At 39.7% G+C, this 26,094-nt stretch overlaps 1 protein-coding gene and 1 long non-coding RNA gene across 15 annotated transcripts; both read right to left on the reverse strand.

Moving 5' to 3' along the window:
* Positions 1–315: 315 nt before the first annotated feature.
* On the reverse strand, positions 316–13,879 carry LOC111258824 (uncharacterized). Of its 10 annotated transcripts, none has more exons than XR_002679210.2 (5): positions 9,312–10,983; positions 6,354–6,515; positions 4,910–5,126; positions 1,104–1,218; positions 316–840 (listed from the first exon to the last, which is right to left on the reverse strand). It is a non-coding gene; the product is annotated as an uncharacterized LOC111258824 (long non-coding RNA). The 10 variants fall into 10 exon arrangements; XR_015310299.1 differs by lacking the exon at positions 9,312–10,983 and adding an exon at positions 9,220–9,300; XR_015310298.1 differs by lacking the exon at positions 9,312–10,983 and adding an exon at positions 9,164–9,212.
* A 4,774-nt stretch (positions 13,880–18,653) lies between these two features.
* On the reverse strand, positions 18,654–26,077 carry LOC111258822 (uncharacterized). Of its 5 annotated transcripts, XM_086967608.1 has the most exons (6): positions 25,913–26,032; positions 23,232–23,682; positions 22,305–23,075; positions 20,716–21,808; positions 19,677–20,074; positions 18,654–19,222 (listed from the first exon to the last, which is right to left on the reverse strand). In XM_086967608.1, exons 2-5 carry the CDS (start codon positions 23,655–23,657, stop codon positions 19,683–19,685), a joined length of 2,682 nt encoding a protein of 893 aa, XP_086823734.1. In that variant the 5' UTR covers positions 23,658–23,682; positions 25,913–26,032; the 3' UTR covers positions 18,654–19,222; positions 19,677–19,682. The 5 variants fall into 5 exon arrangements, with proteins under 5 accessions (XP_086823734.1, XP_022686116.1, XP_022686113.1 ...); XM_022830381.2 differs by having other exon boundaries at positions 18,654–20,074; positions 25,962–26,077; XM_022830378.2 differs by having other exon boundaries at positions 18,654–20,074.
* Positions 26,078–26,094: the final 17 nt, after the last annotated feature.

Raw genomic sequence — 26,094 nt, forward strand, 5'->3', positions numbered from 1 at the left:
ATGGGGGTCCGTCTCCTTCCGAGGACTAACTGCACCACTGCAGTGAACAAGATTCGTGTTCTTACCACTCATATTCAAGCAGACAAATGGAGGAGAACAAAGAATGAGCCTATCGCCGTCGAAAAACATTATTTTCCTGTCACAAACCTTACCCCTTTCATCCCCATCTCTTTCCCTCATCGCCTTCAAACCCTCAAAAAAGAGATTTGCCAAAGGCAGACGATGGGTGGACCAGCACATAGAGATGTCACAGTTAAATTCGATTCAATCATGAAAGAAAAACAAGAGAAAAATAAAAAGAAGACGAATAGGGAGAAAGCAGAATCGTCATTATTATAGTTTTGTTATCAGGAAGAACGAAATGTATCACCAGCAGCTGGATCCAACATCGGCCAGCGTCAACTATCTATCTACCTCTAACCACTGGCAACGCTACATGTAACGACGACTAAGGTGCTATTCACAAGTGGTGGCTAATGCTTCTGCTGCTACTGCGATCAGCATTGAAAGCGAAAAAAAAACACGGAACAATGGGAAAAGATCCATTTCGTCATGTTAATAGTCGATCCGTCGCCAACCGCCTGCTTTACCGCCTTCTTGTATCATTTTACCCAGGAGGATAACATGGAATATTGCCTGTTTTTCGTCGTACTGTTTCCCTGCTGCATCTGCCTCGCTCGCCGTGTTGCTTATGCTCCGTGTATGCTTTCTTCTCTCTCTCTGTTTCTGGGCTGCTTTCCCCAGGTAGAGGGGAAAAACGGAGTCAGTGTAGCTTCGGCTTCGGCGACGGACCACTCGCCCTGGGGCCGCTCGACCCAGACTCTGTTCCAAGCGGCTCCGCTGGGAACGAAAAATGATCAGTATAATATGATGTTCGGTTACTGATTCCTGTTGTCGACGCTAGCGTTTCAGAAGCAGACATATAGGTGCTGACGGTGACGAGCACAATAACGTAGCAATCACGTAAAGTAAGCAATCAAAACACGGAAATAGAAAATTGAGAAAGACGCTTTTGACAAACGGGGACATATTTGCTAGATCAAATAAAGGATGGTAAACTTATTTTTATTAGAAAACCGCGTAGAGCACTGATTTAGACCCACCTCGTGATTAATACAGGACGTTCCATTCGACTACTTTGGTGCGTCTTCATCTTTGTTCGTAGATTTTTGTGCAGTTACACATTCCCAGTTACATCTTGTTGATCCTGTTGCATCTCTGTAACAATGGCAAACATAAAATAAAAAGTCAACGGTACCTCCGATGAATCGGCAAGCTCTATAATAGTACAGTTAACATTAAGAGCATAATAAAGCCACCGAGCTATATTGAACTGATACACTTTTGAACAGTATTTTTTCAATATGTGACTTGTAATTAATTTGCAATGGAAGAAGAGCAATGCAACACGAAGGCTTGGAAAGGAAGTGTCGTTCGTTGATTTCTGACTACGGCTGCAAATGGAGCGTCACTTTTTGCTACGCTGGTATAATACCTGTGATTTACTATCTCTATCTGTTGTTGATTAAGCACAGTTGACAGCACGAAATGCGCAAATTGGAAAATAGGCTTGAGTAACGTAACTAAAATAAGCTCTTTCATTTCAGTGCACACTCCTGTTAAAATCCTACATTCTAGGACCAGCATATAGTGAATCGTGTGTAGGCAACAAAATATACAAACATTAAACCAATCTCTTAAACGATGGTACGATATTCTAATCATTAGACGAGGCATAGTCGTTAGTGAAAAAATTCAAACGAACCAAATTAGGCTATGGTGTCGTCCTGTTGCTAACCGTCGAAGGGGATCTATTTTGGGGGAAGAAGGAAGAACTATCAAGGTCTATCACACAGCCATTGGTGTTTTCATACGATCAGTACACCCCATCGGCCGCAAAACTCCTTAAATATTTCAGTGCGAATTGCTGGTGTGAGGTGGTCATTTTTTTAAGCTAGTGTAATATTTCGAAGAACTTTTTATAGTCAAACGGCTATAAAAATGTCGGAGCGACGCGCGCACCGGCGCTGCGGACTCGCATGTCATCTTTACTGGTGGTTACGACGCCTCCTTGTTTGTCCATTAACGGGAAAACACACAGCGCTCGATGTATTGAATTGAAAGGATCGAACCATAAAAGCAACGGGCCACAGGGCAGCGCTACCAAACCTTTTCATGGATGGTATTCTAATAGCTATCGTAGTATGTTGCATGTGGTCTGGAACTATAGTTATAAAGACGATTATTTTTGTACAATCGCCGTTGTTGGAAACGGTTAAGCTTATCAGATCGTTTTTCTTAATGCAGTTTCGTTAAAATTTAGTTTCGAGGTAGGAAGACGACAACTTCAACTAGGAACCCGAACCGTAACAGAAAAACGTCATTAATCAAAACAATTGAATATGTCTTGAAAGTATCTAGAATGGTTTAAGTTATCTTACAGGTCCACGTTTATATACAAAGGTGATCACAAAAACGTGGAAATTAATGTTGACAGGCGCACTTTAGTAACATCTGTTTACTCTAGTGATTAATTTTGTTAACCTACCGAAGGTCCTCCCCGCTGCACAGGCAATAAGCCTCTGGTAAACTGTTTAGCGCATTAGACCGTGCAAAGAGGATTTTAATAATCTCTATTGATTGATATCACAATATGATTGCTGACCCTTTGCTTTCGAACCGAAATTGAAATTGCTATTCAATAACGATACGATAGAATGAAACAAAATACCAAAAACATGATCTGTCTGATCCACAGGAACAATCGATGACCTTCTGGATGTTATGATGAGACGGCTTACAAGACCTAATCTCAAAGCCCTTTCAAATATTGCTAGAAACCTAGTAGAAAAAAGTCTGCAAGACAGCGAATTACAAGATATTGTAACGAAACCTGAACTTCTCATTCTGTTAAACCTTTTTTTTAATGGGCAAGCACGCTATTTTCGAGACATTCAAGAAGCATTTTTTTTTCTTTTGGTTGCTTAAAGATGCAACGGTGTATACCAGAAAACCTGTTGATCGTTAAGACGAAATCGACTGTGTCGTTTAAGCGAGATAAATCGGCCTCGAAACATGCTATTTTCATGTTTACCGAAATAATACTTTCGCGCGGACATAAATGGAGAAAAAAACATGTATTTATTAAGCCTGTTTAGCTTTTAAGTTTACTTCACTAAAGTGGCTAAGTTGATGATTGATGTCCCATCTAAGTTGATCTGCTCGGAAGTTGCTAATGTTTTTTGCAGCACATTAAACCTTGCAGCACATCGGTACGGAGGCAGGTAGGGAGGAAGAGAAACAAAAGATTCGGAGTAAGAACTGAAGCAGGTCGAAACCAAGCACGGAAAAGTCCCAACCCATCGTCCTGACAAAAAAGCGAAAGGGGTTAGGGGTTCTTGGGGGAGAAGGGAGGGGTATTTGTTTCTCATGGAGCCAAGTTCTTTCAAAACTACAAGCTGTATATGCAGGGGCTAAACGCGTTGTTCACGTATATAAATAATTCGATTTTCTTCAAATATCTCAGTTGATTAGTTTCTGTAATTCTACCTGACGATGCTCTACGACTACCAGCATTTAATGGCTGTGAAGGTAAGCTCGAGCTATTCTATTGAAATAGGTTTATCCAGTTACCGCCAGAGAAACAAGAACAAATCGAAAACTTTGCGGAGCAAAAAAGTCTTCGTTTGCCAGATTCTCACTTTATAATTGAACAAAATCGTTAACACGGCATAACATGACCTGTTATCAGAGGCGAAGAGAGAATACTTTTTGCTTTCGATTTTCAGCTCGACGAACTTTGCTGCTTCTATTGAACATTTGGATTATTTCAAGAGGGTTATATTTTAGTGGTGATTCCTTTTGATTCGCTCTTAACAGATGAGAAAAATGTTCATTCGTCTGAGTAAATCTGAAAAATCAAACAGACGGAAACTATTCCCTGGATAATTCGCGTTGTTAACGCCAAGCCTATTCCGTTCCGCTCAGAGAAATTGTATTGCTTTAACTGGTTTGTAAATAGCGTTCAGTGCTGCGTCTGCGGACGGTCTGATCTCCGTCTATTGTTACATCAGGTGGGGCATCAATTCAACTGATACTGCTCATTCTAGGAGGAGCTCACCCCAAGTTCGACATGATCCTCTAACAAGAAAAAGTTAACCAACCGACCAGTTAAGTGACAACATGGTCTTCTTCTAACATAAAGAAATCAGTGGCCTGATGGCATCATGTCCTTTCAAGTCTCAGCCATAGCACACTTAGGTAACTCGTGTTTAAACCAACGGAAAAAACGACATCATACAATGATCATAGTCTATTTCTTTAGCTGTTTCTATTCCGATTTGAAGAGGCGTAGAGGAGATTAAATTCCTATATAGTACTGTCACAGAATTTCTTCGACCGCTTTTGCTGGCGACACGCAGCACCGACTCAGGGCTTCAGTCAGATAGACGTATTAATTGAAGGAATAGGTAAACTTGTAATGAGGGTCGGAGTGAAGCTGTTGTCATTTAACAGGGCCTTCTACGAGCCCTAAATAATAACCAAAAGCCACTGGTAAGTGTCGCCGATGCCATGCTTAGCGGAATGATTCGAAATCTACTTTACAATATGTGTTCAATATATGTAGCATAGCTGCCAGAGTAAAACTGTAACTGTCATATAATCCGCTCTATTAGCTTTTCGAATACATTCGACAGAAGCTTCTTTAGTGAGTGCACGGGAAGATGTCGGATTTTTTTTGGCTCCTAATCTCCCGTATTGAATATCTGCTTATTGTTATGATCGTACTACGAGTTTAGCTTGTTTACGTCACAGATTCTGTACAATTATTTTACCAACTTGTACAACGGTCTCTCAAAATTGTTTTCAACAGGTAAACTTGGTTAGTCATTATTCTTTTAATCACTACCTTCGACCGCTTCTTCATTGACGATATAAGCAAATGATGATGATGATGATGATGATGACGATGACGATAATGATGACATCAGCGTCAAATTTCAAATTTGATTGCCGTAACGACAGACGATCTCTGACAGACGAAACGCCAACGGCTGCTGGAGTGACGATTCGGAATAAAAAGCTCATCGCTCGCCATTGGCAAAGGCGCTACTTCGGCAAGTACTCTGCAGATATCAAACAAATGGCAACGAAATATTTAGAGCGGATACATGTTTGTAATAATGAGAACTAGGCTGCTGGAGCGCCAGCGATTTTTGACCGTCAAAATATAGCCCTCGTTGTGCCCCTTATAATATTTTATTCGTTAATTAGAAAGGTAAAATGAGCAGAATATGATGCTAGTAAGCATAAGAATATAAGACAAATCAATTCAATTAATTCGACGACCGTTTAGATAGACAAGCCGTGCAGCTACCGTTTACAAGACATATTGTATTAGATCTATGTTAAATTACGAGTAAACTAGAAATTAAATAACACACAAATGAACCTCGATCGAGAAAGATCATACGACCTGAAATAAAAATACGTTCACAGAAAAATAAGATTAAGCAAACTAATATTTACGTTTTAGTCGTTCTGGTACTAAAGTTTAATTAAAAAAAACAACTCAAGTAGATTTTGTCCTTTACACATAGCGACTGAGCCCATCCAACGCGATTTTTTTTATTCATTACTTAAAATAGCAATGCGCCTTGTCTTGTTCACGTTACCCAGAAGCATACAATAACAAACCTATTACTAAGATATAATCGTTCTTAGCCGATTAAACTAATTTCCAGATTAAACTTACTATGTTTATAATTTCGGAGATTATAAGAAGCTGCACTAATTATTTTAGCTATAGAATTTTTCTAGTAAAATTAGCTATTTTTAAATAAAACATTAATGTCACTTGCATATAATAGATAATACATTTTTTAACGTCTGCTAAAATAAGACTGACTCAAATTTACTCAACTGTTTATGCTAATAAAAAATAAAAACTATTATTATTTATTATTTAAATAAGCAAAATAATTTATCCAGTTATATGAGACAGTAAATATTTTCCTACGATAATAAGAATATTGGTCTATTTGTTTAGGTGGGGAAACTCTGCAACAGTTGGCAGAATAAACCTCGAAAACATCTACGCGTTAGTAGCATCGTAACCTCTGTGTCGTTCATAATAGCAACACATTAACACGGAGCAGTCCAACTGAAGCCAGAACTGTAATCGAGATTTGAAGAAGTCAAAGCAGGTAGTAGATGCAGTGCAGGATAGCGGGTAACAATAAAAACAAGCAAGCAGCTTCAATTCTCAAAAATCGATGATTGTCTAATGGGATAAATGATTGATTTAAAGCATAAACTGGCTATTTTTAGCTAAACAAACTCGATATACAAACTCGTGTAATCGTCTGCACGTGGCGCGCTTCAGGCTTATTGTCGAGGATGCAAACCGACTTCCCGAGTAGACCCAGAATACCAATGACATCGAAAATAAAGCTCATCTTAACGCTGGCCCGCGAAGGCTCTTGCTGAGGCCTCATCGCAGTGATACGTAGCAGCTATCAAAATGTACAGATAGAATGAATATCAAAGCTTTGATTCAGATCAGAAATACGATCTCCTTCAAACGGAGACGGTAAGGCGTGTGCTTAAACGGAAGCTGTACGTCAATCTCCGGACCGAAGACCAATGAAGAAAGTTACAAAACCTTCTCGAAGCAGTAGCATCGTATAACTTTACGCCCCTAAAAACGCACATAGGGTCAAGTAACTGCATAGGAGAACTACGCATAGCTGACAAGAATACACTAGTCATAGTGAGAGCTGTGGGGTCGGCAACGCTCAAGATCAAAACTGTCAAGGTAAAGAAGTTGTAAGACTCTAAGTTAAGTTACCACAACCAGTAAAAATCGATATTAAGGACAGAACTAAACCTGTGCAGCAACCACCTCGCTCTTTGCCAGTAGTATCTGCATAGGCCATAGTGAATTACGTCAAGGATTTGGAGTACCAAGAAATGATTTAGAAAGTACAGCATCAGGCAAAATGGGTTTCCAGCCTTATAGCCGTTCACCAATCTGGCCAGAAGTTACAAACTGTTTCAAACGCGCATCCATTCAATAAAATAAATCAGAGATCTGGAACTTTAATACCCATACTGAATGATACCTTGTACCGCCTCAGCGAAACAAATATTAATACCAGGCAACAAAAATAGGTTCTTCCTAGAAATGAAGAAGAAGAAGATGTGACTACACAACTTTCTGGATACCCATACCGCCGTATCAGTACTGTGAAGTTCCCAAAGAAGTAGCTTCAGGTTTAGAAGAATCTGAGAAGTCAAGCCGAGGTTTACAACGGACGCCGAAATGTCCCGAGGTCACGGATGATACGATCGCATGCGGAGAAAGAGACACCGTAGAGTAAAGCTTCAAAAGCGATTATCAGACTTCGCAGGCTTTATTCAAAAAGACGCGTTAGGGAGCATTTCGATTCTGCAATCTCACAGCAGAGGGACCGAAAACAAATTCTGAAACGATAAAGCCCATGTCAAGAATGTCACCCTAACAGAGATGTGTGTGGGAAGAAGCTTCTTAGGATGCCTTAACTATATCCTTTCATTCATTTCTAACCTATGACGGAGACATTGCGTAGGCTAACACAACAGCAGCAACGCGAAGCTTTTACGCGAGTAAAGGAAACATATTGAGGCATCAACACTATCAAGTTTATTCAATAAAGAGAAAACAATTATAATTCAAGCAGGCTCAAGTGACCTCGAACTGGGTGTTTTACCAATAGAAGACGGTAGGCCAATAAACACCATCTACATTCATCAGCAGCAATTGAATGTAGAATAATAACGACGGCGTGTCTAGGCGCTCTATAACACGGGAAAAATGATATATACGCCATGAATGGAGTGACATTGCTCACGGATCACAAATCACTGTGAAGCCTTATAGACTTATATTCCGAAAATGTCCAGCATGCGCGTTTCGAATTTAAGGAATAATATGGCATAGCAAGGACGCATATGTCACACAGATCGAATCACGTAGCAATTTGCTGAACCGATGTTCTTTACGCGTGAACTACCAGTCTGCGGACTAACAATAAAACAGACTGAGCACCTTAACTATAACAGTTTTTCGGGTCGATTAGTGGACGTAGTTAGAACGGGCACTGCTTAATCTAAGTAATGGATCAGCTAATAGAGAACATTTAGAGAGACTGGCTTATCAATGAAAAAATGCCACACAATGACAATATAATCTCTCCCACATCAGAGCATAAAAATGAACAGGTAGCAGATAATGGGCCGGTAGACAGAAATCACCAGTGATAATTCCGCCTGATCTCGGAAAAGCATTTGCCGGACACATGAATCACAATTGACTCACGATGCTACGTGCCGTCGCGTCCGAAATACAATATACTGGGAGATTAGAATCAGGAATTATTTGAAGAATTGGATGAAACAATGAAACGCTTGTCAATCATTTAATGAAAAAGAGCACTTAGGGCTAAATAAAACAGTTTACCAGAGACCGCAGCAAGTTATCCATCAGGATATCTTTGTCTAGGCTCGTTCGACTACAGTGGACGGTTATAGTTACGTCCTGGAGGCAGATAAACTAGAGGTAAGCACGACAACAGATCGGATCCTCAACAAGACGAACAGAAACCACTTTAGCTCCCTATCGATGCGGAGTAGAAGTACGTATTTAGATACGTAGTCATCAATCGAATGGAAGGGCGGAACGCGCCGTTGGATGGCCGGCAGAATAGTCGGGAAATCGCACTCGAACGAGGAAAATGTCAACAGAGCAGTATTAGAGTGGCGAGCAACAAGGCAATCAATTTGTCACCAGCTTAGAACTTTTGTTGACCGAATTTCCGCAGATGCTACCAACTACCGAAGATACGATTTGTACAGTGAATTGTCATCAAGTCACTGGCGGCAAGGAAGAGTGAAACGGGTAGAATTCCTAAAGAGTAGACGACACTTGGTAGTGACCCCTGCTCTGACTAATATGAACGATTTTTAGCGGTCCTAAACCTAGAGAACGGAAACACAACTGAACATTATAGAAGGGCCAGTCCTGTCGAACCAGTTGATTCGGATAAGCGAATCGAGCTCGAGCATAACGACTGTCCCGCTTAACTACACAGAGGCCAGAAATTTATAGAAAGCGAATACGGACACATGAATCGCAGTATCACGCGGCACCACAGACAGTCACGTCCTCTGACATGGTACCTTGTTTCAAAGCGAACATGATGTCGGCCTGCACAGCTTTGCGCCACTATGGCATAAGATTGGCAATAGATCGCGAAAAGAAATATATTTACTTCACGAACCACCACGCGTAAAGGGACCGCTGAGTCACATTTATAGCAACAATTCTAATCTGAGTTTTTGTTATAGACGCTCAACCATGTAACACGCAGAATTTGGTTAACATAGAGCAACGTGACACGCCTCAACGCGGACAAGCCGACACCAATCGATGCCAGCGAAGCAAATCTGGTTCATAATTGACCAACGAAAAGAAAAGCGACAAGAGACAACGAAAGATATATCTACACAAGAGTAGACACTGAACTATGTGCGTCGAGTTTTACCGCTGTTAGGTATTTTGTAACAAAGCTGACACCCAGCACGAAGCGAAGAATTCAAACCCAGATCACCGCTTCAATAAAACTAACTGTCACAGAGAGAAGCACAACTCAGATACTAGGGTACTTGCCCACCTAGATTATTCAGAACTATGGGGAAACTGGCTATTGCGTTCTAAGAAAGAAAATATTAATATAAAGATTTTACACTGAAATATGATGCAAACGATAACGGTACACAAAAGAGCAAACTTATGAGATAATGTCCAGTGTTTTATATTATAGTTCAGTCCTCACAGATAGGTACGGAATCATGTAAATTAATTAATAGTTAGTATAGATTGCTCAGTAGTTAGTTTTGTGACAGTAACAGAAAATGGGTATTAAGAGATGATTATTCCCAGATGATTAATCAACCCGCCAAAACGCAGATAAACATATATACATAAACACCCTCATACATGTAATTAAAGAGCTCAACAAAAAATTATGACAAATAAACCTCAGAGGCGTTTGCATATCAGTCGCATCGCAGCCTTCGGAAAGGGAATTCACACCTATTTTAAATAAAGAATTATCTGAGGAAAAACTTTATTTTAATATTATATTTAAATATAAACCGGGTTTTTTTTTTTGGATCTTCACATTCGCTGTTCAGCTAATTTTTACGAACTCTGATGAAGTTAACGTCCAGTTTTTCGCATGTTAACGTGTGCACACTCCACTAATAATCATTGTGAATCGATCGAGCCGTCAAATTCTGAACCTTTCAACTCAAGCTTCCGGGTGCACCTGGACAATAGGCAGGCGAAACTGTATAAAGGTAGCGCCGATATCTGCTATCGATATCTAGGGCTCCATAATCATCGAACCTTTTTTTTAAGTGTTTTTAAATTATTCCATCCATTTATGTCCGGTATTCGCCCATCCCGAAATTTACGGAAACTGCATAATTATTGGCAATTGTGTGCACTGTTAATTTAAAAAAAAGTTTACAAAATACTCTACGATACTTCCTATTCGGGCAGTTTTAACTGTATGTACTTTCGTATAATTAGAGCACGACCTGACATTGTGATAATATAATGCTGCTTTTGATAGAACACGCTTTTTGTGAAGTTATTAATTTATTGCTCGAAAACAATTGTAGAGGGAGAAATGTTTCATTGAAATTGTTAACGTTTAGCCGCTATGCCCTAAACGTACTAATAACACTGCAACACACGAATTCAAATAAAATCTCTCTAGTGACTTTACTTGAAAACTGCGTCCTGTTTTGTGTTATATCTCCCTTATGATGATATACGAGTACAGCTATATCTCAACCTCTCTATCTCAGAACCAATAACGGATGTTCTCAACCACCAAACCCGAGCATCACCTATTTCAGTGTTCACCATGTAGAAATAAGCTTATCCCTGAATAAATAAGTTTGGCATATTTTTATAGATGATGAACAAGAGTTCGTACTTTCCAACCAATACCCGCGTTGGGTATTTATAAGACCATATTCGAGTGCACTATACTATTATAATATTATCATAGCAGATTATCAAAGCCAGCTAAACAGTCATGATGGTAGCAAGCTGTCCCTTTGCACCACGCAAAGGCCTACTTTTTTTTAGGAAATATCATTTTCGTTAGCAACTTGAGGCATGAAGTCTAGGCTAGGAAATTCTACGGCATATGGAACATACAGTGAATAATCTACTTAAATTCCTCACAAGATTCTATTTCTACATCCACTTTGTTCCAATAAATATCTTTAAAATAATAATCTTTAAAATATCTATCTAATAAATGAATATTTAGCCAAAAAAATTTTAAACAGCCATCTGTTTATTACTTATTCGTTTACCATGACAATTGCATGCAATCGACTACTTTTGAAAAGATGCAAGATTTGTGGTAAATCCAGTTGTACAGGTCTGAGACCGCCTAACGCTAATGTCGCGTTGAAGGTCTACTGTCTATGGCGCAGAAGCCAGATCGCACGACAAAGTCACCGAGTTTCACCTGTGAATCGAACTCGGGCACCAGGCGTGTAAGTCCAACCCACTAGTTTATTTGCTTAAAATATAGCTATACATTATATTTGTTTTCGAAACAGAATCGACATGAGTATGAGACGAAAACAAAGTAGAATGATAGCACAACGATGTCATTGTAACCAAAAACTGATCTGAAATTTACAAATCCACTGTTGTCCTTCGATCAACCTGACGATGATGTGTTTACGTCAATATATTACTATTGAATAATCTGCAGATGTATACCTTGGTTGAAAAATTCCTAGTCATAATGAATTGAATCCCGCATCTTGAGCTGTTTATGCATACAATAAACTTTCTAAGGCAAAATAACTATAGACCAGAACGATGGCTTAAATTTTGCCTCTTAAGAAATGCAAACCCAGGTCCGGCTTAGAACGCGGCAGGAAACGCAGAAAACAGAGCACGCTGGACGCGGACATTTGATGGTAGATACCAAAAAATACAAACCGCTTGCCGGCGGTTAGCCTACCTACGCGATTCTAGTTCGTTTTTGTTTGCCGTAAAACTATTGACCTAGAGGCATTCTGACCTCCCTATGCACAGTAACACGTATAATTCACACACCGTGGTCGGTGTGGTTTATTATTACAGCTAAATAGTTAAAACTTAAATTCAGAATATCTTCCTGTAAACTATATAAGATGGAAAAAAAGCCAAACAAACTATTTACAATAGAAATGCAGCCATACCGCTAAAAAAATACAGAGAAAACAACGGATCGATACTACAGGGCTAATTCATAGTATACAAACAAAAATTGTTTTTTCGTTTTGTGAACGAATTTCAGCACGAGCAACACAAAGGTAAACGCGGGTTATTGCAGATGGGTTTGATTCTTTTGACATAGAGAGTGCTCCAGTAAATTATTTTGATTATCTGCCAACTGGGTATTGGTATGGCAACAACAGCGCCAACACTGGTGAGTCTTGTATATCACAACAATTAAAAGTGTTCACTCTGTACAGTAATATGTCCATTCAACAAGACGCGGAGCAAGCAGACCATTGTATGTTCATTTTCCATCGCTAGAGCGCTGGGAGAGGCACTGCAGCGTCGGCAGACAGTAACGACAACCGGCGCTCAACAGGACAGCATGAAAACAACAAGACGCTTAGAGCAACTGTGTCTGTATTTTTGGATCTCTACCGCATCGTCAACAGCAACATCTCTGCGTAGCCGCGACTGATTGTCTATGCACGTAAGAGTTTCAGCAGAATTCTAATGTGACCCGAAATCTGGCCCGACGATCTATGCACGTGGGTTACAGGGGCAGGTTCTTAAGCGGTTATGACTACTATGACGGGTGTGGTACCGATGACACGTGTTGCCGCAAAAGTGTCGCTCTGGATTCGTTAGATATGCGCACACACAAACACAAAGAAACAAATATCCGTGTAGGGAACGAACAAGGCATAACATGACACAATCTCCGCCTTCGCAATGACCCTTCTAGCATCTTTTTTCTCGTGTTGTCGCTGATCCAGTGCTTGACACCACGCAGCTTTGCGGTGTCTCGTCGTCTATTGGTAGTTGCCGTCGTCACACTGTCTGCTCGAGTGCGTATGTGTAACGCACGTACGCAGGCAGTATATGTGCGAGTATGTATATAAGAATCGTCGACATAGGGGCAGAGAGACCATCTCTCACATAAAATCTCGTATGAATCCCAGAACGCTGCATACGCCGACTAATAATAATAATAATGTTGATGTAGCATGCTGGCGTTCACATATGCATTACGCGTTCGCATTTGTACGTTTCGGCGCTAAGCTGTTGTTTATAGAGCAACAAACCTTTCATAAAGGAGGAATGATTTTTTGATTGAAAATAAATTGTCGATCACAAAATCAATTAAACCGCAGTGCAAATTCAAATTAGTTCAGAGCACATAGCAGATTCTCTGAGAAATAAGCCCAAAATATTCGTCGATTTCATAATAACAATGCAGTCTATTGTTTTTTTAAGAGAAAGCCCGTGCTGACAAGAAAACGACAACAAATATCGAAGTATAATAAGTAACTGAATAGCAATTATTTTTTTTGCCAGAAAAAATGTGGTAGTATTCTCACAGAATCGAATTAACGCTTCAAAATCAATATACGTATATATATCTATTAGTAGGCCTGATTTTACTAAATATGGAACAGGCTTAGATCATCACAAACTCGAGTTTTCGAGTAGCCCGCTCTTCGAATCGACACAGAAAAAATAGGTTGATATTTACGTGCGCTGTTTCTTCGTTGATGCAATCTTATCAGTCACGATGAACCCTAAAAATCATAATGAATAAACGCATTCTGCTCAAATAATTCTGTGACTAGTTAGCCTAGGATCTCTAATTAGCTTTTTCGAATGCAGTACGAAAGCGCGTCGTTCAACCAAGCTGACTTAATTAAGTGTAAACATTGATTTCTTTCAAAGAAGTAAACAGCTATAGAAAGCCTAATTACATCAGTTAACTAAACAAAGGGACTATGGACAGTGAACGCATACGTCTACGAGCGTTGCACGAGACACAAGGCATACAAAACCGCGTACATACTTTTTTGAGCCAAAGTGACACTGTGACTGTATTTAAAACACCATACTGCACGCACTTCATTTCATGTTCTGCCCAAACACCTCGATTGGCTATCGACCCCTAATGACGTTAACGATATCCTGCAATAGCTTTTTTCTTTTTTTTTCCCAATTATGGTGGGTTTTATGTTACCTGTGATTTAAATCAAATTAGCTGTAAACTGACAATGTACAACAAACGAAGTAACAAGAAAGTTCTTTATGATTGAACAGAAGCCTTTAGAGGGTTGATAAAAAAAAGAATAGAAACAAATATCTTACAATTTTTATACACAATTCTCGATGCTCTCATTAGCGTCACGATTTCCTTTAGTAAAAAGGATAATATTAACCAAATATGTATTCTCTATTTTTCTTGTGACCCATAATCTGATGAAACACATAGAACAAATTCCAGCCTGTGTATGTTCCATCGTTTTATCTCGTGAATGAATTAGGACGGCTTGCTGATGGAAGCCAAGAGTATAACTTATTATTGACTAATTAAACGTTTTGCCATTATTGACGTTACCAGCAAGTTCTGTATATCTATATTATAAAGTCTGTATATAATAACACGTCTTCGTGTTGGTATGCCAAGACTATCAGCGGCAACCGTCTGGAAAATTGTCGGGGAACTTTCGATGTAACCCACACGTAGATTCATCGGAGCGTTATAGAATAGCCATGATTTTTCTGCTCACGTTAGCGTTATATTCGTTGAAATTATCATCAAAAAGTACGACGCAGGTGATCTCGTACGGGCGTTATATTATTACACAAATCTGTCACCGGATGCAGCGGTGACTTATGAAGCGATATGAAGCAAACGGCTCTCACATGCGATGTCGCTGAAAAGGGGAGAATTTGTTAATAGGATTCAACGTTTAAATGATTTGATAAATCACCTGAACATACTAAATTTGACTCTAAGACGATAAATAGTTTTTTTAATCATTAAAGAGAAGTAATTTTTTCCACGGAGCATAACCTTTGATCCATCATAAAAATAAATGGATACAAGTAGCTAAATGCGGATCCGCGCATAACCGTCTTACAGTACCCACGGTGTGCCCTTCCAAAGTTTTGGCGCTTACAACGAACAGATTTACATAATCTTCTTTCTTAGAAATTTTTTACGATCATTTTCAAATGACTGTACGACAACGTAATCCGTATCCTAGGTAAGTACAGCTTCTCTGGTAGAAAGGACCACATAACACTGCGATTGCAGGGAGAACAACACTATTCACGGGGCCTAAAATAACGGCATTGATGGTGTTTTCAAGACCGTGTGCTAAAATTTAAATTTTGCGTTGTTAGTATTTGGCGCGCTCAATCGAAATAAGCTCAACGCATCCAGCTGACTTAGTCTATCCCCAATTGCAAAATGCTTATAATTTTGATTTTTGTAAGTCTGTTTGTGTGTGTAACAAATACTTAAAGAATATAGAGCCAAATAGAAATTAACTCAACTAAAGCCAAATGTAAAACAGATATAATTACATGTAGAACACCTGGTCATTAGCGAGAAACCAAGCTTCAGATATACAAGTTACTGCAACAATATTTAATATCGTATAATATACCACATAATATATACAGCTTACTATTTACATACTTGATTGACTACAAGCAAAAATACTCTGCATCTACTTGAAGGTAAATTACAATGACATATTCCTCTGTAGTTTCTGCTTCTGATTGTTTTGGATGTCCTGCTTCTAGCACACTTCCTTCGGAGGTGATTTTTCGAAATGATTTGAACCAACGATCTTTTGATAGCCTAGTAGTTTAAACAGACAGATAGACTGTGCTCATACCAATCAATTGACTCGTACATACTTATCAGAAGTACTAGGAATCCTTCGGAGATGGCACAATGGTAACACGCTTGCTTTTTTTCCGGCGGACTAGATTCTACACACTGACTAACCGAAAAAAAATTACTTTTGAGGATGAATTAATTACATCTGCTTATTAAATTTAAAAAAGGCCTAACGGTGCCAACAGTATAGCTAAAATATCTTGTAGCATTAATCAGCGAAACTGAAAAAATGGCTATTTGCAATAACCTAAGTTGAATAGAGGCTCGTACACGCCAGTTTGTTGACGATTTCATATTCTTCATATTACTTTAAATATAATTCATTTTATTGCATTTAGTTAATAAAAACAAAACTTAAATTGCTTCAGTTTGCTCATTCAAATCTATGTATCGTTTCCACTATGGTCTTCGCTACCTGGAATCATATGAGTCTACAACTTAAAAAAGAAAAATATATATATGTATGTACTTTACAAGGAAAACTTGAATAAATTTTCGGGGCTACTTACTGCTTTATATGTTTATATGTGTTTCAGTTTGACGGATATTGTAATAACTGATTCGGACGTGTTACAGAGACATACTTACCAAACTGTCTTCGTTGTAATGCTTGTCCGGTCTGCCTTGAAAACCCCCCGGTCTGACGATCACTAAGGGCGTTCCCTTGTACAATTTTCGCTGCGAGATTGGCGATGAATTGATTGAGATCATCAAAATAGTCACCGTCCAATGGGGAGCGAGTTAAAAGTAACTTTATCCCAACACTGCCACTCAAAACAGTACCGTTTGGTCATTTTAATAAAACACACGAATTTCATAATCAATCTTCCTAAGGCCCCAGTTTGTTAATGACGTTTAATGTTAGAATTAATTAAACTTACATTTCTATCGATGCGCCAAATCTAACGTCATAATAAAAGAATTCGTTGTACAATATTCCTATTCCGGCTGCTGTTTTTGTTAATATCCTTGTTATCCTACCTATGAAATGACGCGTTTGCTGGTCCCTAGCTGATTTACTCTCTGAATTATAATCTTTCTGTTAGTAAACATTTTCTAAAAATTGGTTTTAAAGATTCGTGGAAAACAACTTGTTTTGCGCCGAGTTAATCCTGACTAAACAACAAAGTGCATCTTTGGCCTAGCCAATATGTTCTTCTAAAATTCACATGAACTTGAACTTGCTGCGAAAAAGCACAATGAACTGTTTTTGCTATTACTTTATTTTTAACTAGAAATCAAGTACCTGTACTAAAGGCTCACTTAAAGTGGTGCCCGGCTATTAGTATTTTCTAACGGATTAATTTATAATTTAAGAAAAAGAAAAGAGATTATTAAAAATCTTTAGAAGATATAAAAGGAAACTTAAATCCTATGCACTAAATCTGCAATCTTAATAAAGAATAAATTAAATTAATTATTACAAAATAATGTCCCAATCATTACATGTGAATCATGAAATTCTGTTAATTTTTGTAAGGGCAAGGCGCATTTATTCCATGGATGGCGAAGTGTAAGCACTGGATCCGTTGGATCTGAGAAGGGTGCGATTTGCATCATCACCATCATCATCATAGATCATTCGTAGATTATGTGGCTGACTGGCTGGCTGATTATGCGTCCGTTCGTTTGAATACCCATCCGTTTGCGCGCTATATTCTGTCGTTCCGTCCATAGTCCTGAAGCGAATTTGAGACTTTTCGTTTAACGGTAGTACGTACAGGAAGAGCCCCAATCAGAGCAGAAGGCGACACGAATAAACGAGAGCGAGACGGAGTAGGAAAAAGAGCCTCGCTCTGGCTGAAGGCGGTGTCGGTTGCTGTGTCACGTGGCATAGTTGTCGCTTGCGGTGTCGTCAGATCGTCATCTCGATAGCTTTTCCACTCCACTCTTTTAATCAAAACTACGCTGCTCCCTCAAATGAAATGAGCTGCTTGTGATTACGTCACGCCTAACTGTCATGCAGTCGGATGTTCCACTCTCGGGCATGCTTTGCCGTCATTATCGAAGCTTCGGGCGTCACCGATGTTTTGCACATAAGAGCGTTGCAGCAATGACGACACATACGACATCAATATACTGTTATATGCGGTTTCCATTAATGCGTTACTTTAGCGGCCGCTCGGTTTCCTATTACACATGCACTTTACAGGCAGGTTACGAGTCCCTGTCGTGCCAACAACGCCCTGAAGAAAGCGGCCGTTTCAGAAAGCGTGACCCCGAAACAGGCCAAAACCTGCAGAATTTTCTTTTTGCTTTATATTATTATCTTATCTTCTTGTGCTTAAGTTTAGCCGAAAGAAGATGGGAATGAATTGCATCTTTCAAATATTCTGTAACGTGCAAGACTTGGCGGGCTGCAATCTTCAACACTTGGGAACCAACTATTTTTTTAAAATAATTCAACCGAAAAGAAGAGACGTTATTGCGACAACATTGCGTCTACCTTTCATTAAAGTTTTATAAGGATAGCATTTCAACGCATTGGTACACAGTCACTATTTGCACTTAGACAAAGGTAGTCAATTCAACATCGCAAGAGTAGAATATAATTCGATTCCAAATTAACCAGGGAGGTAAATGATATTTCTAATAGTGAGCAAACACTAATACATTAGAGCAGTAAATACACAGTTTTGTTTTACGTTTATCTAAATATCAAAATAGTTTATTCGTGTTAACAACGTGTGCCGGTAGCAAATTTGTCAACGCCTGGTGCTTCCATACAGAACATTATAATCGTCACCCGTCACGTGCTATTACAACTTTTGGTGCAGTTCTTTTTTTCAATTCTTTCAGCTCTTTCAACCCGTTGTTATCAACGACATTCTTAACGAATCATTAATTCAAATTTGAATGAACATCCTCTAGACAATCTATACTAGAATGACTGCTCCAATTGTGACAATTTGACTTCCAAATGTTTACAAAACATATGCCATATTTGTTCTAACAATCAAACCAGGAATTCTAATCCAAGTTAACTAAGGTACTACTTGTTTGCTAAAGCAGTAACACCAGATCTGAAAAGCGCTTTTTCTCATGAAAAGCAAACAAAAAAACACCGCTCCTTCTTCCTGTTGTTGCTTCTTGTCGAGCCATTTTTAACATGACAGTTATGGTCCGTTAACGATTGTGCAAGCAGAGTATGTTAGCAAAGTGAATATAAGAGACATATTCACTGGCGATTGTCTGAAAGTTTTCTGGCCAGAGAAAATACAAAACATGGATGGCTTTTACTCTGTTGTCGCCCTCTGCTTTTCTACATTCTAGATAGGAACAGGTTGAAATAGTCTACAAAAAAGTCTAGTGCTTTCTCTAGCCGAAGGGAAACTGGCTGTAGAAGGCGAGCACCTTGTTGCTCTCGATAGCTTATTTCACGTCAGTTTTTAATTTTTTTCCTATTCTATCCCTTTTAATAGCATTACTACTCAGAGCTGAGACGAATATTGTTTACGAAGCATTTGAACTAGTTTGAGGGCAGGTTTACGGGCCCGCAGGTCCAACTAAACTATCGAGTTTATATTAACGTCTACATCGAGTAATTATGATCATTTTAGAATTCTGTTGATCAGGTTATCGAGCTCTCATTTGCCATTCTGTATGTACATAAATCGGGGTACACTTCACGCTATGCCTAATCGGTGTACTGCATACCCTCTCTCAGGAATAGAACGGTGCGTCCAGATCAGAGAAGTCAAGAAAGCGCCGAACGGGCAGTCGCCTGCTAATCGTTGGTCCGTTAATGGTACTACTGAGGGTGCTGCTGCTATTTCCTGCGGTATTTGTCGTTAAGCCGCAATTAAGCGGTACATCCATTACGCTCTGCCTTGCACAGCTGTTGCTCAGATTATTGTTGAAGTCAATATCAAGAGGGCTGGCCATTCCGACACTTTGGCTACACTCTGAACTAACATTTATCCCTTCTAATCCAGGAGGGGCGGAGGTCAAATTAGTACGTCCCTCAGGCAGCCCATCCGAGTTAGAGGACAAAATACTAAATAACGATGAACACCCGTCGTTTCGACCTAATAAAGATGTACTCGAGAAGCCAGCTGCAAACAAAATAGAAAAATAAGAAAACGTCGGCAATTTTTTTCAGTTTTATCTAAAACCGTACTATTAAATAATAATTTCTGTAGTTGAACAACTCAAGTTTTTCCCTAAATTTCAGAATTTCACATATTTGCATTGATTTAACTGAAAAAACGAAAAATGTCTACATGTCTATTGACCTAACAATGAGATAGAATTATTCACCAATGGTCGTAAGCGCGTATACTTACCGTAGCGTATCGATAGGCCCTTTCTCTTCAAAGTATTTTGCAAAAGTAATTAAGTTTGAGTTTTCACTAATTACGACATCAAAGTCCACTCAGATACACTCAACCCAATAACTTAAAATCTCTAGGTTTCAGAAGTCTACCTTAGAAACGTTAAGTGTTACCTTGACAACAATAAAAAAAGAACAGGATCTATACGCCAATGGCAAAAGAAGATATCACCAAAAGGTACAACAGAAAAATGAGTGCTCTAAGTCTCTGGCACAGATTGTCAGTGGTGATGTATATAAGGGCCTAAACTGAAAAGACAGTAATTTCATAAAATGTTTGTTAAAAACATTTAAGAAGAGAAAATCAAACATTTTTAGAACGATTAAATATTTCAATATAAACTCATTCTCAAGGTATCGTACCGAAACTTGACGGTCCCCACGGATTATATCCTGGTGAGAGATTAACATCGTCTTGAGGATGCCCGGGTCGAAAGGGTGGTGAAGAAAAGTCTGCACGAGTTCCATGGCCTTGTGGGTTCACTCCGCGCTGAATTTGTACATTATCACCCTTGCGAATTGTGCGAGAAAAGTTACCACGAGAATCTGCGACATTCGTATTATCGAAAACATCATCGCGAGAATCGGGCGCTAAAAGCGCACTATTACTAGTCTCCGGATCCAGTAATGAATGAAGCTCGTTTCTGAATATCGTACAGTGACCACGTGGCGCTCCGTTCGGCACAGGTGAACAGCCCTTAGGACTTTCGACAGTTGAATTCGTTCCAGAAAAGGATGTTTTACTTCCTAGCGAGGAAGACGATGACGATTCTGTAAAGATACCGGACGATGAGCAACTGTTCACTTCTTCTGAAGCAGGACTTCGGTTTAACTGCTGTCTAATTTCCGCCTGTGTGACCACTACAGGCTTTGTTCCTTGAACTGAAGATTCCGGTTTAGCCAACTTTTCTTTAAGGTAGGATATCTCCTTAAGGAGATCGTCAACCTTATATGTAAGAACGTTATTACGTTCTTGTAAATTTTCCATCTCTGTCTGGTCGTCGTAATGCTGATTTTCCAACTCGCGCAATTTATATTCCAAGTCCTCGACACGATCTGTCTCTCGTCGGACTTTGGCACGGAGAGTTTCATTTAATTTTCTTTCTTTTTCTAATTCGCTTTTTAATTCTCGCATCTCTTCGGTAACCTTTTTCACATCATCTTTGGCTTTGCTCTTCTCTACAATAAGCGACTTTTTTACATTATGAAAGTCTTTGATTTTCTTATCCTTTGTTATGTGCTCCTTTCGTAATTTTTCAAGCTCTTCGTCTTGCCCAAAAATCTTCACTTTTTGATCGTCAAGAAGTTTTTTATTTCTATCGAGCTCCTTTTCCAACAAATCAATTTTGCCCTCAGCGATACGAGCCTTTTCGACGACGATGCACATTTCCTTTTTGTGAGATTCGAGAATTTCTGTTGTTTTCTCACGCTGCATATCCATCGCTTCGTGAAGTCCCTTCGGCAAATCACATGGTTAAATCATATGGTTAGATGATATCTACGTTCAACCGTAATGACGGAAAGTCATACCAAAAGACTTTACAAGATGTCCTTCTTTGATTATATTATTTAATGTTTAGAACCAGAACGGATCTGGCCTAGCCCTCATATGTAGACGTACTTTGGATTTTACTTTTAAATAAATTTTAGCTCGCATTAGCTAGAACTTTATCGCGAATACTTACAAGGGTATGTACAATTAATTTGACTATGGACAAGTGTGGTCGAGCATTTTGAACTGATGAGACCTCCTAATACATATATTTGTGAACAATTTAAGTAAAGCCTATATGTAATAATTTAATGAAAAACGGCACATTTCAGTGTTATTTTGTTACTGATAATCCACTTGTTTGAATGATATGCCAATTAGTAAAATTTTATACAACCTTATTATGCTCTATATATATACATATATATATAGAGCGTAGTAAGGTTGTATATATATATACCTTTTTAAGCTCGTTCACCATTTCAAGGACCTCACTAACGAAGTCCTTGTACATTTTTCCATACTTCACGACGAACTTCCACAACTCAAATGAGTTCTGCGATTTGTTATCCAATGCCTTTTTAAGTTCCGAGTCATGAGGAAACACTTCTGAAACGAGGCATTTGAGTTCATCCCATGTCGCCACCTTCGTATCTTGTTGACCGACGCTCTTAAATTTAAACTCTTTGTCAAATAACGCCTCCGATTTAAGGGCGTTTGCAGCAGCAATGCCCGAACTCAAACCCACAGTGTATGAAGTGATTGTGTTTAAACTATCTGCTTGAACCAGAACCTTTTCGTTTAACCTTAAGTGTTGTTGCTGACTTACACCCAAGCGTTCACAGACAGACAATTGTTGCTGCTTCAAGCTTGGAGCAGGCAGCTGCAATGGCTTTCTAAACAACTCGAGGGTTTCGTCGATACGATACATCTCACGATAGATATCAGCTTCTTCCGACTCTTCTAATTCAATTTCTAGCTCAACTTCGGGATCAGGCGACCTTTTCTTATTGTTGTTTTTCCTTTTCTTCCTCCTTTTCTTTTTACATCCGCCTGCAGCAGACTCGTTCTCAGTGATCTGGATTCCACCATTATTCTCGAAATCCTCCGCAGCTTTCAGTACCTCGTCGTAGACATTGGATATAATGGGCAAATCATCATAATCGCTATCTTCGTTATAGCGTGGTACATTACTAAGGATGGACACGCCTTCAACGACTCGATTTGACACCTAAAATGATCATGGGCAAAGTTAAATTGATTTAACTAAACGACCTATTCAAAATCGAACAAAAATGGGGCCACAGTTCAAGCTACAATGCATGAAGACCAAGATTTGTCCACGTAGTGTAAAACATTTATGTGAAAATAGAACGAGAAACCATACCTGCAACAACTGAAGTGCTCTTGGAGTGGCTCCGACGACTCGCACATAGCCGATTCGCGATGCACGCTGCTTTAAATCCTTGTCGGTGCGCGCTTCTGTGTGCTCCGAAGTGTGGTGTGTGCAGCTGTCTGCTTGCGGTTCAATCGCATCCTCAAAACGATGATCTTCAACGTTCGTCGTGGCTAGCTGCTTGAGCATTTCGACTAAATGCTCTTTCGCTTGGGGATTGAGCGTAAGGTATTTTTGTATAACCCTGTCGCTTACACAACCATCCTTATCAGGAGATAAAAGATAGTCGACAACATCGATGAAGTTCGAGTCATCGTCCTCCATAGAGAAGGATAACGAGGCTATTAAGGACTCTCGCAGGCCACCGAGCAATGCGCCTGGCGGCTCACGTAAAGGCTCTGGCAATTTGAAGGGCATTTTTGACCTTTAATTAACAGCTAACCTGAAATTGATCGCACATTTTTTCATGAGACTTCTATGCTATCTTACTTTCTAGGTACACAGGGAACAAATTAATTTCATCAGATTACCTATTGCTATGTCGAAGTAAGGAGTATCCATTTTGACACAGAAAAGTTTAATACACAAAGAAGCAGATATTTGATGAAGGAATATGTTGTCCTCGAAATTATACATATGTCTGGGATATTATTTTACAAAACTAGCGCACACGAACTATGAGATGAACACAGACTTTGTTCGTTTTTCAGGAAGATAACACAGATCGATGAAGTTTAGCAATAAGCGCATAATACGGATGATTGTAGCAACGTATTGCAACTTGGCAATTATTGCCACTGAGAATAAGCCGCTTAGTTGTGGCTGGCAAGCTTCCTCTTCTTTTCGTCATTTCAAAGCTGCAGTACGGGGCTCAACAAAGGCGATAGAGAGGGAACCGCCCTAGATGATACAAGCGGAGGATTCTCGGGCTCAACACCGCCGCTAACACTATTAATAAGTGGTATGGGCCTTAGAGGCCTGATTGACTTGCACTAGCACAAACAGCAAGAATCTGGCCAAACGCCCGATAAGCTTTGCAGCGGCAGCCCAGAGAAAAATTCTAGCGATAGTTAGAGTAAACCATTGCTTACATAAAAAGTCGACCGACAGATACGATCGTTTCCACTACGACGAGCAGGCAAGCACAGCTATCCTAAACCAGCAGTTATGTGACGATGGCGCTGGCCGCAAGAAAACACACGAGCGGCATGCCATTGCTAAGGGGCGCAGACTAGCTAGAGCAAGAGGAAGGTCTCAGTCGAAAGGACCCATGAACTACTGTTATGGCGCCCTTCAACAACGCTGCTGGAGCAGCAGCGATATTAGGGGCAGAAGCAGTGTTGCATTCGCAGGTAGATCTGTTAAATGCTAGCGAAGAACGACCGAATCATTCGACTGTCAACGTAGAACCTTCTCTGGAGAGCCTCTCGGCCCTTTCAGTGTTTCGACCTCCTATTATCGGATAGATTCCGTCAAAGAGATGGGTCTATATCGAACAAGTAACACGCCAACCCTAAGAGATGACGGCACAAAAGTATACCTCGGCAAAACATAGGCGCTCACATATCAGCCAAGCAAGATTCGACCGAGACAGTATCTTTGAATACACACTGGAGATGATCTTGTATTGCCGTATGGAATGAAATAAAAGAGTTACCACCATCGCAAAGAGCAAAACCATATTGCTTAATTCAAGGACGTAATACTCACATAATACGACAGAGAGAAAGATTTTATTATCTGAACTGTGGCTTAGTTCCTTATGCTTAGATGCTGTTACTCGTGGTCATGATTCCTGTACTACTGTTCTCTCAATGGCGTGAAATGAAAGACCATTTGAAAGACGGTACAGCCAACCTGGTTATTAGCAGTCAACAACGTGGTTCTAACGTTGTCATTCTGATCTCAGAGGCAATGTGGACTGTCTTGTATATATCATGTGTATGTGAGTATGTCTCTGTGTGTGATCTTGTATATATCATGCCTGAGTGCGTGGGTCTGTGTATACTCAGCAGAAAGAATCTCGAGACCACAGACCGCGTCTACAAGAGCTTTTACTCCCTTTTAAAATCTGAAGTACGTTGAAGCTTGGTGCAATATTCAGCCTAAATAGTCACAGAGCTGAAAATGGCGTATTAGTTTAAGTAGGTAAAGTCGCACAATTTTGACCACTTATATACCTTCATGATAAATTCAGAATCGGTTACTATTAACGTTTATAGACAGTGGTTGCGCCGCCGATTGTTCGTGGCAGATAGTCATGCCGTTTCTGCCCAATAAAAACCAACTTACCGCAATAAATACGAACTGACTAGCTTATGTATTGGTAGAAAGAAGATAAGTAACAGAGATAACAAAAATATATAAGCACAGCGAAAGTAAGGCCGCGACCGAAGTTCTTTTGAAAATTTATGTTCCACGTAAACCTACCACGATCAGAACGACACAGGAGAGCCGTTACAGGTGGCAGTGGTGTTGCTGATGTATAGCTTACGACGACAAGCACGCATACATACACACACGCACACATACACACACGCACACATACACACACGCACACATACACATACACACAACAACGCGAAGCTGAGTACAGAAGTCTGTTCCTGTTGTCTTTCAGTTAATAGCAGGACGAGCAGAAACAGGCCGTTTGCTTAGTATTTGCACAATACCTGCTTTTAACGTTGCTTTTTTTTTGCTACCGTTGGTTGAGCTGACTACCTGGAGCTAAGCCGTCGTCTGTTCCTTTGTTTGCGTCGCACTGTGAATGTGTACAGGCATATGAGTCTATAGACATTGGGGCCTAAATAGATACGTGTTACGACTTGAGCTGAACAGATCCTAGGGATATGTA

This window comes from Varroa jacobsoni, unplaced genomic scaffold (genome assembly GCF_002532875.2).
Source record: "Varroa jacobsoni isolate VJ856 unplaced genomic scaffold, vjacob_1.0 scaffold_267, whole genome shotgun sequence".
NCBI classification, from domain to species: Eukaryota; Metazoa; Arthropoda; class Arachnida; order Mesostigmata; family Varroidae; genus Varroa; species Varroa jacobsoni.

Excerpts from the sequence above, each read along its gene's own strand:
- LOC111258822 (XM_022830381.2), bottom strand. The coding sequence starts at position 23,657 with ATGCCCTTCAAATTGCCAGAGCCTTTACGTGAGCCGCCAGGCGCATTG. Across the intron at positions 23,076-23,231 it reads GAGCACTTCAGTTGTTGCAG|GTGTCAAATCGAGTCGTTGA; the intron begins GTATGGTTTCTC and ends TGATCATTTTAG. Across the intron at positions 21,809-22,304 it reads TGGTGAACGAGCTTAAAAAG|GGACTTCACGAAGCGATGGA; the intron begins GTATATATATAT and ends GATTTGCCGAAG.